The 16153-nt window shown below is 23.2% G+C and overlaps 1 protein-coding gene across 1 annotated transcript in view; it reads right to left on the bottom strand.

Moving 5' to 3' along the window:
- LOC117174827 (RRP12-like protein) overlaps window positions 1-16153 on the bottom strand; it is a 43164-nt gene that overhangs the window by 4613 nt on the left and 22398 nt on the right. Inside the window, exons 13-16 of the mRNA XM_033364204.1 lie at window positions 15266-15389; window positions 14895-15180; window positions 9436-9593; window positions 9093-9349 (exon numbers count right to left, since the gene is read on the bottom strand). Coding sequence (XP_033220095.1) covers window positions 9093-9349; window positions 9436-9593; window positions 14895-15180; window positions 15266-15389 — 825 coding nt within the window. The remainder of the gene's footprint in view (window positions 1-9092; window positions 9350-9435; window positions 9594-14894; window positions 15181-15265; window positions 15390-16153) is intronic.

Genomic DNA, 16153 nt, shown 5'->3' with positions numbered 1-16153 from the left:
TGTTGTATTCATTTTTATCATTTACCCAATTTTCGAATAACTATTTTTTTTAACTGATTACCACCCAAAGATGTTTGTAAAATGATATTTGTACGAAATTATTAAAAATTAATATCTACAATCTAAAAAATCACATTTCGACCGGATTATCAGTTTTCAATATAAAAATGAATGGAATGTTCAGATAATTGTTAATAAATTTATAATTTGCAAATATAAAAATCAGGAAAATATTATTGTAAGCAAAACGTGAAACAAAATATTGTTAATAACTCAATTACGTAAAATTTAGAATTAATATATCTCCAATATTAAATCGTAAGTAAATTTTCATTATATTACATTAAAATAAAAATTCGATATTATTTCATTTTAATATAAAAATAATAAGTTATTTTTGCCATTAAAATATTCATAAAATTACAACTTTGAAATAATAAATTTATTTAATTCTAATTTATTCTATGATAACTTTGTGTTTAAATAAAATTCTAATTCTAATTTATATCATATAATATTAATAAACCTAATGATCTCGCGATATATCTATTTGTTTCATAATCTTTTATATTATTAGAAAAATGAGATATGCAGATAAACTTTAAATAATTATTCCTGTAACATTAAATAAACCAATTAAAAAATTATTAAAATTATATTTAATTTTAAATTTGTAAATAATTTCAAAATATGAATATACTATTATCATAACATAATAATATAACATAATATTATCTATAATATTATCATGAAAATATTATAACTAAAAGGTGGAAAAATATTTTGTTTTTGGCTCAATTATGTGAATTTTAGAATTAACATAGCCCCAATATTAAATAGTAAGTAAATTTTGATTAGACAACATTAAAATAAAAATTCGATATTATTTAATTTTAATATAAAAATAACCAGTTGTTTTGCCATTAATTAATATAATTAAAACATTGAAATAATAAATTGATTTAATTCTAATTTAGTTTATGATAACTTTATGTTTGATCGTTTATAAATGATTATTTATACATTATAATTTATGTCATAATGCTATCAAATTTAATGATTGCATAATATATCAAGTAATTTAATAATCTTTTATATTATTTAACAAAATTAAATTTTAATACGAACTTTAAATAATTATTTATGTAATATTGAATAAGCTAAATAAAAATTTATTAAAATTATATTTAATTTTAAATTTGTAAATAATTTTAAAATATGAAATATGAATATAATATGATTATAAAAAATTATTAGCGTGCATAACATAATAAGTTCCACAATTAAATAGTTAGTAAATTTTGATTAGATTACATGAAAATGAAAATTCGATAAAATTTAATTATAATATTAATATAATAATTGATTTCTTTCTATTAAATCATTAATATAATTAAAACATTAAAAAATAAACGTTGTCAATCCTAATTTAGTTCATGATAACTTTAATTTTTAATAACATTTTTAATTATGATTTATATCATAATACTATCAAATTTAATGATTTCACAATATATCTAGTAATTTAATAATCTGTTATATTATTTAACAAAATTAAATTTTAATATAAACTTTAAATAATTATTCATGTAACATTGAATAAGCTAACTAAAAATTGATTAAAATTATACTTAATTTTTAATTTGTGAATAATTTTAAAATATGAATATAATATTATTCAAATTTATAATTTGCAAATATAAAAATCATTAAAATATTATTATAACTAATATGTGAAAACAAAATTTTTCAATGACTCACTTATGTAAAATTGAAAATTAATATAGCACAGATATTATGATTAGGCAGAACATTAAAAAATTCAAATTTCTATAGTGAGAATCCTATATATAAAAAATATTAAGTGATTCCACATTTTTGTGAAAAGTATCTTCAATAATTTAATGTAACAAATTAAGAATTATGAAAAAAATTTAAATATTATGCATAATAACAATTCATTACAAAATAACAGATGTTATTGAAAGTGGAAATAAACAGACACAAATCGAAATAATTATCGACGATCGATAAAAGTAGAAATATAGTTTTTTAGTTAGATTAATTTCATAGGTTTAAGAAAGAGTGACCATAAACCACGTGAATGAAGAAAAAGTTCACCATATAAGAAACTCTTTTCCATATGCATCTAATGGAGGTTACAAGTTTTTATAAATAGGAAATTAACTCATGGGTTCATATAACTATTTTTAAATTGTCTTGAATTCCTTTAAAATATTTCAGGATATTTTTAAAGATTCAGGGAAATTTTTTAATAAATTTCAATAATTTGAAGAGATTCTTGAAATTATAAAAACTTCTAAGGTATTTTCAAGAGCTTTCAATACATATTTGAGATATTTCCAAAAAATTTGTTATTAATTTCATTAATTTTAAGGGTCACTTTTCTTTTAATAAATTAATTGATGGATTAATGTGCCCATTTATGAATTGTCTTCAATATTTTATGGAATTTAAGAAATATTCAAGGAATTTTTTATTAATTTTATTAATTTGAAAGAATTTAATTATTATTAATAACTATTTTCTTTTAATAAATTAACTCACTAATAATTTAGTGCTTTTAAAAGAATTTATTTTAAAAAATTATGATATTTCTTAGGGCTTTAAAGATTCGAAGAGATTTAAAATTTTTTTTTTTTGAATTCACCAGGAATTCTTCTAATTTTTCGGAATTCTTTTGAATTTTTTTAAATGCAAAGAAATTCCTTTAAATCAACTTAATCAATTTCCCAGTATTTCGGAAAGTATCATCAGATTCCATATAATTTCGTGAGATTTTATAATGGATTTTCAAAAAGTTTTTGTTTAATTCATCTTAAAGTCTTTAAAATTCAACTTATTTGCTTAGGCATTCAGGGTGGCCGTTTTAATCGAAGAAAAAAATGCCCTGTCATTTCCCGGTTTTTTCCCATTTGGCAAACATTTTTGTCGGCCAATGAAATTTAAAAAATTAAAATATATTCTAAACATTTTTCCATATAAAGTAATAAACAACAAATTAAAAAAAATCGAAGTGGAACCCTTGAATTCCAAACTTTTAAAATTGAAGTTTAAATGTTTTTCAATTCAAAAATTGTGTATTCAAAATGCTCAAATATGTACACGTACCAAAAAAAATTCAAAATTATATTATTTTAAGTAATTTTAAGCTAGATCCATTAAAAATTGAAAAATAATTTTTTTAACTCAAAAGTTTATAAATTAAAAGTTAAATTATTTATATTTTAAATAATCTAGGCACCCTTCTAAGGCTTAAAAATTGTATTTCAAAATCTTGAGGAATCTAGAAGTGGTTTTAAAATTTTCAAATTTAAAATAATTTCTGAATTTTTTTCAGAACTTTTAAATATATTTAAAAATGAATTGAATTTTTTCTATAGATTTTAGAAAATGCTGCAAATTAAAAACAAAATTTATTTGAATTTATAAATAATTATAGAACACTTATTATTTGTAAAAATATTAGAGTAATTTTAAGAGATAATCAGAAGTTCTAAAAAGATTCGAACTAAATTTGAAACTTGAAATAATTTCAAATACTTACGCCGAATTTAAAACAAAATGTAGATTTATGCAGGTTTCAAAAAAAAAAAATTTAGATTTTTTTTTAAGAATTGTGAAAGACTTCAAAAGAATAAAAAAATTTCTTAAGATTCTTAGGAAAATTGAAAAATTATAGAAGATTTGAAGGATTTTTTTTAATTTACAGGATTTTAAAAAATTGTGGGAAAATTTGATTAATTTAAAAATACATTTAGAAGTTCTGAAAAAAATGTTAACACACTTCGATTAAATTACTTAAAATAATTTCAAATTTTTAATTAATTTTGAATCTTCACAACTTCAAAAAATCTCTTAAAATCACTCAAATTTTTTTACAAAGAAAAAGTGTTCAATTGTTATTTATGCGTCAAAATTAACAATTTCACTAATGAATTAAACACTTTTTAAATAGAGCCATTAAAATTGTAACGCTAAAAGTTTAAAAGTTCTTCGAAAATCTAAATATTGAAAGCTCTCTATGTAAAACAATTCAGGTTCAAATTGTTTTCTTTTAAATATTTAGTTTCAATTTACTCGCCTTAAATGAACAGTGAAATATTGCTAAATATTAAATACTTATTCTTTTTATACATTAAGAAATTTCGAATTAAAGGGAATAAAAATTAAATAATTTAGACTCACGGTATTTTAAAATTAACGAAAACCTTTAATTATGACTATATTATTATGGATTTATTTTTAAGTTGAGAATAGTAAAAAGCACGTTTACATTTTTTAATGGATAAAAAAATTAATAGAAATAATATATTAATAAATTTATTTATTAAATTTAATATAAAAAATAATAAAAAGAAGACCTGAAACTCTGAATTAAAAATATATTATTGAGAAACCATGAAAATTTGTATTCACAAATAAAATTATCGGAATAAACGATATATTAACTTAAATTCTTATCAAGACTTTCAGATTGAAACAGTTACAATTATTGTTTAAATCTTCAAAACTGCACTTAAATTATTTTAAAAACTGTTAAAATCGAACTTGGGCAGATTTTTCTTCTGAAAATTCGTCAACTCCCGGTTCGGCAACCACTCTGTTTTTTAATTTAAAAACCTTCGATTTTAAAAACTTCTAATTTTTTAAACCTTTGAAACTGCATTTTAAAATTCTTTAAATTAAAATATATGCTTAAAAATTAAAAATCTAAAATGAAAAATTTTTGAAGTGAAATATTTTAGAAACAAGCATTCTAAACTAAATGATATAGTAATTTATAAAAATCACAATTTAACAAATTATTTAAAAAAACGGTTTAAATCAAAGCTGGACAACATTTTTTTAAAATGTTGTGAAATTACCGATCAAAAAATAAATTCACTGTCATTTCCCGGTTTTCCAGATTTTCCGGTCCAGCGGTCACCCTGGAATTTCATCAAATTCTTTTATATTCTCTTTAATTTTTCTAAACTCATTTCAAACTTACTCAGTTCAATTATTTTTCTGCGTTTGCCTTAAATTCCTCTGAATTAACTCAAAGTTTACTGAAATAAATGGATGGTTTCAATGATGTAAAATTATTTTTTGGATATCACCCCGAATTCTTATTAATTTAACCTTAATTCTTTTTATTTCTCTGGAATTCTCTTGAATTTGTTTAATTCTCTTAAATTCTAGCAAAATAGTTAAATTTTAAAGCCAAAAAGATGAATTTTCGACAAAATAGATTAACTTTTAATAAAAAAATATAAAATTTAAAAAAAAAGGTAATTTTCTGAGGGTAATTTGCAGACAAAACAGTTTAATTTCTAACCAAATTTAAAGTGCAATTTTAAATTGTCTTGAATCAGTCTAATTTTAAACCACATAGTTCAATTTTCTAACAAAATGGTTGAATTTTTAACAAAAAATGAAAATCTGTTAACAAAATTATTGAATTAACCAAAAAATAATTTAATTTTCACAAGTAATAATTTTTACCAAAAAGATTTTTTTCATATTTTTGAATTGCTTTTAATTCAATTGATTTTTTTTCAAGTGAATTAGATTTTTTATGAATTTCATCGAATTCTTTTCGTTTCCTTTAAATTCCTCCGAAGTCATTCAAATTTTACTGACATAAATGGATTCTTCTTTTTTTCATTTTCCAATTCATTTGAATTTTTTGTAGTCATTAGTCATTTTTTTTGTTTGAAATTAGTATGGTTTCAAATATTGGCAAAGATTTGAAATTACTTTTTGGAATTCCCCCCGAATTCTTATCAATTTACCCTGAATTCTTTTCAGTTTTATGGAATTCTCTTCAATTTTTGCAGTTCACTTCAATTCTTCTAAATTTAATTCATTCTAGTTAATTTAATAGATTATTTCGAATTTTTAAAGGATTTTTTAAAGGGGTTTTGAAGCCAAAAAGACGAATTTTTAACCAAATAGTTCAATTTTTAACCACATAATAATTATTTTTAACCAAAAAGGATGTCTTTTTATTAAAAAATAGAGTAATAATAGACTTTTAAACCCCAAAGACCAATTTAAAAGCAAAAATTCATTTTCAAAAAAGAAAAATAATCATTTTTGCAAGCAAATACTAATTTTTAACCAGAAATGTAATTGTATAAAGATGCCTCTTTTTAACGAAATAGTTGGATTTTCAATCAAATAATTGAATTTTCAATAAAATGGTCAAATTTGTAAACAGAAAAGAATAAATTTCAAGCAAAAACAGGTTAATTTTCAAACCAAATAGTTGAATTTTCAAGCAAAAAAACAAAAAGGCATTTTTTTAGAATACAGTGGAATTTTTAACAACAAAATTTCTTTTTAACCAAGAAGATGACATTTCTACCAAAAAAGATCAATTTTCAATTCATTTGAATTTATTTGTAGTCATTAGTCACTTTTTTGAGTAGCAATTAGTATGGTTTTAATGATTTAATATTATGTTTTGGAATCCATCCACAATTCTTATTAATTTACCCTGAATTCTTTTTAATTCTTTGGAATTCTCTTGAATTTTAATTCACTTAAATTCTTCTAAATTTACTCTATTCTTCTTAATTTAATGGATTAAAAAAAAATTAAGATTTTAAATTCATTGCTCCTAAAGTTTTTAATCTCACCTTGAATTATCAGGCATTTAATCAAATTTAAATTACCTTGCATTTTTCTAAGCTCATTTCAATGTTACCAGATTCGATGAATTTCATAGAATTCTTCTCCTTTATCTTAAATTCCTTCAAATTCGTTCCAATTTTACGGAAATCAATGGTATTTTCTAGATTAAAATTTTTTTTCCAATTTACTTGAATCCTTTTGAATTTAACTTGAATTGTTTTAAAATCTATTGTATTTAGTAATTTAGTCATTTTTCAAGACACCTTTTTTTTACAGTAAAAAAAATACATTTCACGAAATATGCCTAAAAAAATATGATTTTATGGTGAAAACCACATTTTTCTTTAAAACAAAAATTGATTGAAATTTGGATAAGTTATCTAATTTTAAGCTAATTTAAATTTAATTTTCAATGTTGAATTGTCAACCAAAAAAGATAAATGTTCAAGCAGAGAGATGAATTTTCAATGAAAATAATGAAACTTAAACATTTTTTTTTAATGTCATCCAAATTGTTAAATTTTCAAGCCAAAGACGAATTTTTTCTAAAACTGTTGCATTTTCAATCCGAAAATATGATTGTTAACCAAAAAAATTAGTTTTATACCAATAAAGACGAATTTTTCACTAAAAAGATCAACTTTCAATAAAAAATGGGAAAGTTACATTTTCAGGTAAAAAATTAAATAAAAAATAACGAATTTTCAATTTAAAAAAGTTCAATTTTCAGCCTAAGAGATGAATTTTCAATTTTCAAACAAAAATTGAGTTTAGTGATATTTTTAGGTAAAAAATAATTTGTTATAAAAAAAAAAGTTTTCAACCAAATACACTTCTAACCAACGAAGTGCATTTTGAACAAAAATAATTAATCTTCAACTGGAATAGTTAAATTTTTACTTAAAAAAATAAATTTTCAGCCAAAAATATAAATTTTTAACTAAAATGATAAAATTTCCATAACGAACCAAAATTATTTTTAAATAAATCGGTTCAACCTTCACCCGAAAAATAGAATTTTCTACAAAAAAAAGATGAATTTAAGAAGATCATTCCATACCACAATCTTAATCTTGTAACATTTTTAACATAAAATCTTTTATAAATGAAATGAAATAATTTCAAATACAAATTAAAAAATTTGAAATTTCTTATCATTGACAGTTAAAGCTCTTATAGAAATTCCATGACTTTTGTAAGATTTTTTTCCTTCAAAATCCGTGACTTTCCCACTGTGGAATAATTCAGTCAAATCTATTTCTTTAAAAGAATTAAAAATTCTTGGACTATGAGCAAAATTCATGGAATTTTGCATGTTTTTCCAGATGAAAAAAAATTTTATGACTTTTCCAGGCTTTCCAGGACAAAAAATTAATTTGTCAAGGTACCTTTTTTTACAGTAAAAAGATACTTTTCACGAAATATGCCTCAAAAATTTGATTTTATGGTCGAAACTCCACTTTTTGGTGATTGTTCTTTTATGACGGTAAAAAGTAACGACCCTAAAATTGAAAATATTTCGGACTTTCTCAGTTTTTAAATTTTAACTACAATTTTCTTTTTAAAAAAGTTGTTTGAAATTTTATTGAGTTATCTAATTTTAAGCTAATTTAAATTTGATTTCCAATGTTAAATTTTCAAACTAAAAAAGGTGTTCAAGCAGAGAGATGAATTTTCAATGAAAATAATGAAACTTAAAAATAACGAATTTTCAATAAAAATAGTTCAATTTTCAGCCTAAGAGATTAATCTTCAAACAGAAAAATTATTTTTTAACAAAGTGATTGAGCTTTAACGCAAGTAATTGAATTTTCAATTTAAAAAATGAATTTTCAGCCAAAGTTGGAGTTTAGTTACATGTTTAGTAAAAAAAAGAATTTTTTAACAAAAAAAAAAAAGGTTTGAACCAAGTGGTTAAACTTCTAACCAACGAAATGAATTTTGAACAAAAATAATTAATCTTCAACTGGAATAGTTAAATTTTCAATAAAAAAATCAATAAGCCAAAAAGATGAATTTCTAACTAAAACGATGAATTTTCCATAACGAACAAAATTATTTTTTAATAAATCGATTTAACCTGCACCCAAATAATAGAATTTTCTACAAAAAAAAAAGATGAATTTAAGAAGATTATTCCATACCACAATCTTAATCTTGCAACACTTTTAACATCGAATCTTTTATAAATGAAATAATATAATTTCAAACACAAATAACAAAATTTCAAATTTCTTATCCTTGACAGTTAAGGCTCTTATAGAAATTCCGTGACTTTCGTAAGATTTTTCTTCATCAAAATCCGTGACTTTCCCAGTGTGGAATAATTCAGTCAAACCTATTTTTTCTTTCAAGAAATAAAAATCCGCAGACCATAAGCAAAATTCAAGGAATTTTTCAGGTTTTTGCAGATAAAAAAAAATCAATTCCAAATAAATAAAGAAACGAACCTCTTTGGCATTCGCTTAAGATTGAATTCCTCGTCACTATCCTCCTCTTTATTCTTCACCTCCTCCTTGGCCTTCTGCTTCCTCGCTTCAATCTTGCGAATATTTTTCAGTCTCTTGTGCATATTCTCATCTGATCTTGGCACCATGGCTGTGATCGTTTCTATGCCAAATTTCCGGGCCATTTTCACGAGGATGTCTCGCACTTTTTGTCTGAAGTGTCTCTTACAGTCGTCCGTCATATTTGACAAAGCTTGCATCTTTAATCAAAATATTAAACATTTCAAAATATGATTTAGATATTGAATAAATTTCTAGTTTTGCTGTATTTAAAGAAGAATCTTACGATTGTAGATAAAGTTGGACCGATAATTGGAGTCGGCATGACTGTCAGATACACTTTCACGAAAGCTAAACACGACAAAGTAATTTCCCTCGTCGGTCCTGTCAGGAGATTGCAGGCGTGGTTCAATATTTCCTTAACAGTCTGCATTCCCAGAGATCCTATTTTCGTTTCGAATTATTAAACAATCAAGTGAATAAAGCCAGTTTACAGTTTTTCCAATTATCTAAATTAGGGTGATCCAAAAATCACCAAATTTGAAAAGTTCAATGGGCCTGTGGAAATTCTTGTTCCTTTTTCGAAAAAAGAAAATCCCTAAAAAATTTTAAAACAATCGGATGATATCCTACATCGTTGCTTTAGTGCTTTAAAAACAATGTTTGCAGGGTGGTCACTATTCTTTAAAATTTTCGTCTTCCGGTAAATATTCGTGATTTTTCCCGGTTGAAAAAAAAAATAAACACTATTTGCTAAAAGAAACTTTTTTTCACACACACTATCAATTTCGGGAGTCGATTAATAACAGCAAACTTATTTACAAGAAATTGATTTGATTTAAATAATTTAATAAGAACGATAAGGAAATTTTTGTGTCTGATAAAGGAAAATATAGAGTTCATGTCTCTGAATTTTGTATTCAATAACATGAAAATTTGCAAATTTGAAAATCCATTAATAAACCGATTATTTAATGTAATATTTTAAATATTTTTTTTAACAATACTTAATAATTTATCATTTTGAATTGCCAGTGTCTGAAATTAAACAAAATATAAAAGAATCATTTTCGACAGTTTAACTAGAAAAAGGAGATGAATGTTATGATTTCCAAGTTAAAGCACTGAAAATTAAGGAATTTTCATTTTGTTTGGAGCGTCACGAAACTAGCGTGATTTTAAATTACAATGTTAAAAATAGGACAATATCAAAACGTTAAAAATTAAATATTTTAAGACTTGAATGGTGGAAATTGGGTCGTTTAAAATTAAAAGGAATTAAAACTATATAAGTCTTTAGAAGTAAAAGCGTTTAAAATTAAATAATAAAAGATTGAAAACTTTTAAATTTGAATAATTTTAAATTCAAAGTGAGTAATATTTGACAATTTAATATTGAGAACTGAAACCGTTGAAACCTGAACGAATGCGAACTTCATTTAAAACTGAAAAAATTTTAATCACCAAAAATTGTGATATTAAAACTTTTTTATACCCATATCCTTTAAAATGTCAATTATTTCAAGTAAATTTAATTCGCTTAAAAATTAATGATTTGTATATTGGTAATATTATTTTCCAAAATTCGACCAATTCAATTTTAAATTGAAAAATTATAACCTATAAAAGGGAAAGAAATTAAAAATATAGCGTTCATCCTGAAAATTCAGAAATCTGAAATTATAACCACTTAAAGTTACTGAAATTATCCATTTACTGATAAATTTCAGATAGTTTAAGTTTTATCTTTTTTATTTTAACCTCAAATTGAAATGATTTATTTGTTTAAATCTTCAAATAAAAATCAGATAATTTTAAAATCTTACACTGAAAATTAAAACTGAAGATAAAGAATACAAAAGAATATTGCTATGATGTGATTTTATTTTTTTAAATTGTATAATTTTAAGCTTTTCATTGCAAAATTTATTTATATTTACATCTAAAATTATTAAATTCAAGACAGATATTCAAGGCTTTTAATACGAAGTTTTGAAATATTTAATAGCGAAATGGTCTTTAAATTTGAATTTAAAACTACAATATTGTGAAACTAAAAATTCGAAACCTCCAAAAATTAATATAATAATTAATTTAAGAAAAAACTTTAGTTTCAAGGTATCAAAGATTAATTTATTTTAAAATTTCACATTTAAAACTAGTTAGAAACTTTCTAGAATTACAAAATGCGCGAATTATGAAATACGGGACATCTCCCAGTGTAATATTTTACTCCCGGTTTTCTCCCGGTTTAAGTTTCTCCCGACTTTCTCCCGGTTTTCCCGATTCTCCCGGGTGGTTGGCCACCCTGATTTGGGACAACATCAGCCTAATTTTTTATAAGAAATTTAATCGTGTCGATTAAGTTTATTAACAAAAATGTTTAGAGACATTTTTTACACAATTTAATTTTTCTTTAGATAATTTAGAATTTTATTGCATCCAAACTTGCAGATATTTTTGACACGAATTTATTAATACCACATCAATTGGTTTCATGTTTATATAATTGTTATTTATTAGGTTCTGAAGGCAACAACTGACTATCATAATGCTTTATTATATTTCATATATTATTTTTGTACCACCCTAATCTACATCAAAAGTACTATTCAAGAAATCGATACCTGTGTTTTAAAAGTCAGATATCTAAAAAAAATAGTTTTTCTATCATTTAAGAATCAAAATATTATAACTGATGTCATTTCAAATGAAAAACATTTTTTTTTTTTTGAAAATGATTGCATTTTAATAAATGAAACCTTTTTCCCGGGAAAACATTCTCTACAACTGTACAGTTTCCAATTTTTAAAATAGCTAAATAATCTTGAAATATAAATTTTTGTTTATAGATATTTTCTTAAAAACTGTTCTAACGATTTAGAGCCATAGAAGAAACCATAGAAAAATTTAGTCTCAAAATTGGAAATAGCAGGCTTGCATAGAATGTTTTTCCGGACAAAATAAGTCGTCGCTTATTAAAATGCAATCATTTTTCGAAAATTGGTAAGAAGCGACGATCAGAAAAAATCCAATTGCAAAAAGCATGGTTAAAATGAATGTTTTTTTTTTTTAATTTCAACATTTTTCACAAAAAATATTTTTTATTTAGAATGACATCAATTAAAATATTCTAATTCTTAAAATCATAAAAAAAAACTCTTTTTTCAGATATCTGCCAAATAATACATGGAATGTAGGTAAATTCAGAAGAATTCAATTGCATGGAATTCAGAAAAATCCAAAAGAATTGAATGACTTCCGAGAATTCGAGAAGCATTCAACATTTTCAAAAAAAATGTAATAGTTGATATTTCAACCGAGAAACCTTTTTATTTAAAAAAAAAGTCGAATTCATAAAAAAATGAATTTTCAACTATTCAATTTTCCACCCAAAAATAAGACTTTTCCACTACATTTAATTTTTAAACAAAAATTAAATGTTGATAAAAATTAAAAATAACAAAGTTCATTTTAAGAAAAATAGTTGAATGTTTGACAAAATAGATAAATTTTCTACCAAAATATGTAGTTGAATTTTTAACCAACAGGTTAAATAATTTTTTAACAATATGGTTACATTTTAATCAAAAGAGCTAAATTTTCTGACTAATTATTTAATTTTCCAACAAAAAATGAGGATTTTTCACACAAAAATTAAATTTTTAAGCCGAAATTATGAATTTTTATCACAAATCTTAATTTAAAAAAAATGGTTGAATATTTAACTAAATAGTCGGATTTTCTTCCAATTTGTTCAACTTTCAAGCCAAAACGAAAAATTTTTTACAAACAAAAAAATGCATTTTTCAACCGAAATTATCAATTTTTAAACAAAACAGATAATTTTAAGAAAAATAGTTGATGTTTGAGAAAATAGATATTCTACCAAAATATGTAGTTGAATTTTCAACAAAAAAGATCAATTTTCTACTAAAAAAAAGATGAATTTTTAACAAAAAATGTAATAGTTTATATGTCACCCGAAAAATATTTTGATTTTTAAAAATATTCGTATTCATAAAAAACCGACTTTTTATAAAAATAGTTGAATCTCCAACTAAAACACATAATTTTTTAACAAAATAGTTACATTTTAATCGAAAGAGGTAAGTTTACTAACTATTTAATTTTCCATAAAACAATTTAATTTTTAAACCAAAATTATGAATTTGTAACCAAAATATTAATTTAACCAAAAATGGTTGAATATTTAATTTAATAGTCTGATTTTCTTTCGATTCGTTCAACTTTCAAGCCAAAACGACACATATTTTTACAAACAAACAAAAAATGAATTTTTAAATCGAAATTATGAATTTTTAACAAAAAAGATAAAAAAATTTTCAACAAATACTTAAATTTTCGATTTAAAAGATATCATTTCTACAAGGAATGTTAAATTTTCAACAAAAAAATTTTTTTAATCAAAACAGTTGAATTTTTAACCAAAGAAGATTAATTTTCGACCAAAAATATCATTTTTGGACAAAATACATGACTTTTTAAATAAAAGTAACAAATAAAGGTAACTATTTTATTTGAAAATTAGTTCTTTTTTGTAGAAAATTTATCTTTTTGGTTTAAAATTCAACTTTTTTGTTGAAAATTAGAGTTTTGACTCTACGAATCTATCTCTTTTGTTTGAAAATTCATATTTTTCGTTCAAAAATTCAACTTCTTTATAGAAAACTCATTTATTAGGCTTGAAATTCAACTTTTTTGTCGAAAATTCGTCTTCTTTTTGGCTTAAAAATTCAAAAATTTGGTTAGTTTGATTCTTTCTTGACTGAAACATCTGTTTTATATCTAAAAATTCAACTGTATAGTCAAAAATTTGACTTTTTGGTTAGAAAATTGATCTCTTTTATTTGAAATTCCATTTTTTTCGTTGGAAATTTGAACATTTTCGTTAAAAATTAATTAATTTGGTTGAAAGTTAACTTTTTTGTTGAAATTTTATATTTTTTGTTTGGATATTTAACTCTTTTATAGCAAATTCGTATTTTGGCTTGAAAATGGAAGAATTTAGTTCAAAAATTTTATACCGAAAGTGCAACTGTTTTGTTAAAAATTCGTCTTTTTAGGGTGAATTCAATTGTTTTTTATTTAAAATTAAAAACTTGTTCAGTTGAATAAATTCAGAGGAATTTAGGTAATTTAAAAGTGTTTTATCTGTTTAGAAAAATAATACGAATTAAGAAAAACTCAGCGAATTCCCCGAATTCCTCAAATTCTCTATATTGTTCTAAATTCCTTGAATTCTTCGGCATTTATCTGAATTTCAAACATTATTTTGAATATCTGAAATTCCAAGAACCCAAGGAATTTCAAAGATTTAAGGCCATGTGAGCGATATCGTATTAAAAATTTGGGAAATTAAATAAGAAGCACTGAGAAACGTTTGTCCGTTTTTAGCGCTTCTCATTTAATTTCCCAAATTTTAATCACGATATCGCGTTTCGTGTGAATATAAGTTTGATTTGAAAAAAATGCGAAAAAAATTTGTGAACTTGGACTTGAAAATAATGTAAGAAATTTCAAAAAATTCAAGAAATTAAAGTGAATTCTAAATAATTCCAAATAATGCACTGAACCAGGGTATTAATTACAAAACCTGTCTGCTTTTTTTTGTTTACATATAATAAAAACAAAATTGCAACTCAAAGAGCACAGTGGCTAGTTTCAAAAATTTTTTGTCAACATAGAAAAATCGAAATCGATTGTTAATTTATCAATTCTTACCATTATAATTAAAGAGGATTGAAGAAAGTGCAAGTAAAGTTGCACTACAAAAGATCGGAACGCCTGCAAGTCCCGCGACAACTAACTCCACGTATTCCTTGAAATTTTGCTCATGGCTCAGGAACTTCTCGGCGATGACGTTTAACAATTGGTAAGAAGAGGTTCTACACTTCTCGTTCAATTCTTTCAAGCACATGACTGCTTCGGGGACGATCGATTGCAAAAATTTCGTCTTTTCAAGCTGCGGGTGACTCTCGACAAGGGAAATGATACAACGAATTCGCGCCTAAAAATAAAGAAAATAAATATGAGATATTTACAAGAAACAGCAATAGGAGAAAATATTTAATTGAATAAAAAATTTAATTTACCCCTTTGCTAACTTTCTGTACAAAAGGCCCGGCTTTTCTCAGCAAACTCTGAATTGCTCGACGATTTTCGAGAAGGAATTGTTTACAAACGTCAGTCTCGCTGCCACAAATGTCTTCGAGAAATCTGAAATTTAAAAATTAAAATTTCCTAGCGAAAATAATACTATAACGTTTTCACATGGTGGCTGTAAAATTTAACTTTCAAAATCTCCTTCATTTTGCCTGATCATTATTATTCAAGGAACAGAATTTTAATCCTGTTACTTCCTTAACATTCAATCTTTTATAAGCCGAATAAAAAATTTTCCAGTTTCTTTCTTTCTTCGAAAAAATATTACTTTTTAGCAAAATAGTTTATTTTTCCACAAAATAATAATTTCCTACCTACAAAAAAGAATTTTCAATCAAATAGTCAAATTTCAAAAAATGAAACTTCAACCAAAAAGAGATGTATTTTCAAATAAAGCAAATTTCTGTTTAACAAAACAATTCAATTTTTAACTAAATACTGGAATGTTGTGCCTACAATATCAATTTTCAACTAAATAGTCGAATTTTCAACAAATGAATTTAATTCCTAACAAAATACATGAATTTTCATCTAAAACATATATGTCTTCAACTAAAAATGAAAAAGTTAAATTTTCAGTAAATGTTTTGTTGTCAGTAATAGAAAAACTAATTTTTAACCAAGTAGATAAATTTTTAACTGAAATGTTGAATCTTCAACAAAAAATGACATTTTAATAAAATAGTTCAACCCCGTAGTTCAATTTTCAACCAAAAAGTTGCATTTTTAACCAAAAAAGAGGACATTTTAACCAAGGAGATTAGTTTTCTACAGAAAAAGACGAATATTTGAATAACAAAAATGAATTTTCAACCAAA

Source organism: Belonocnema kinseyi, chromosome 6 (assembly GCF_010883055.1).
Source record: "Belonocnema kinseyi isolate 2016_QV_RU_SX_M_011 chromosome 6, B_treatae_v1, whole genome shotgun sequence".
Taxonomy (NCBI): Eukaryota; Metazoa; Arthropoda; class Insecta; order Hymenoptera; family Cynipidae; genus Belonocnema; species Belonocnema kinseyi.
This window is presented reverse-complemented; position numbering and strand designations above follow the sequence as displayed.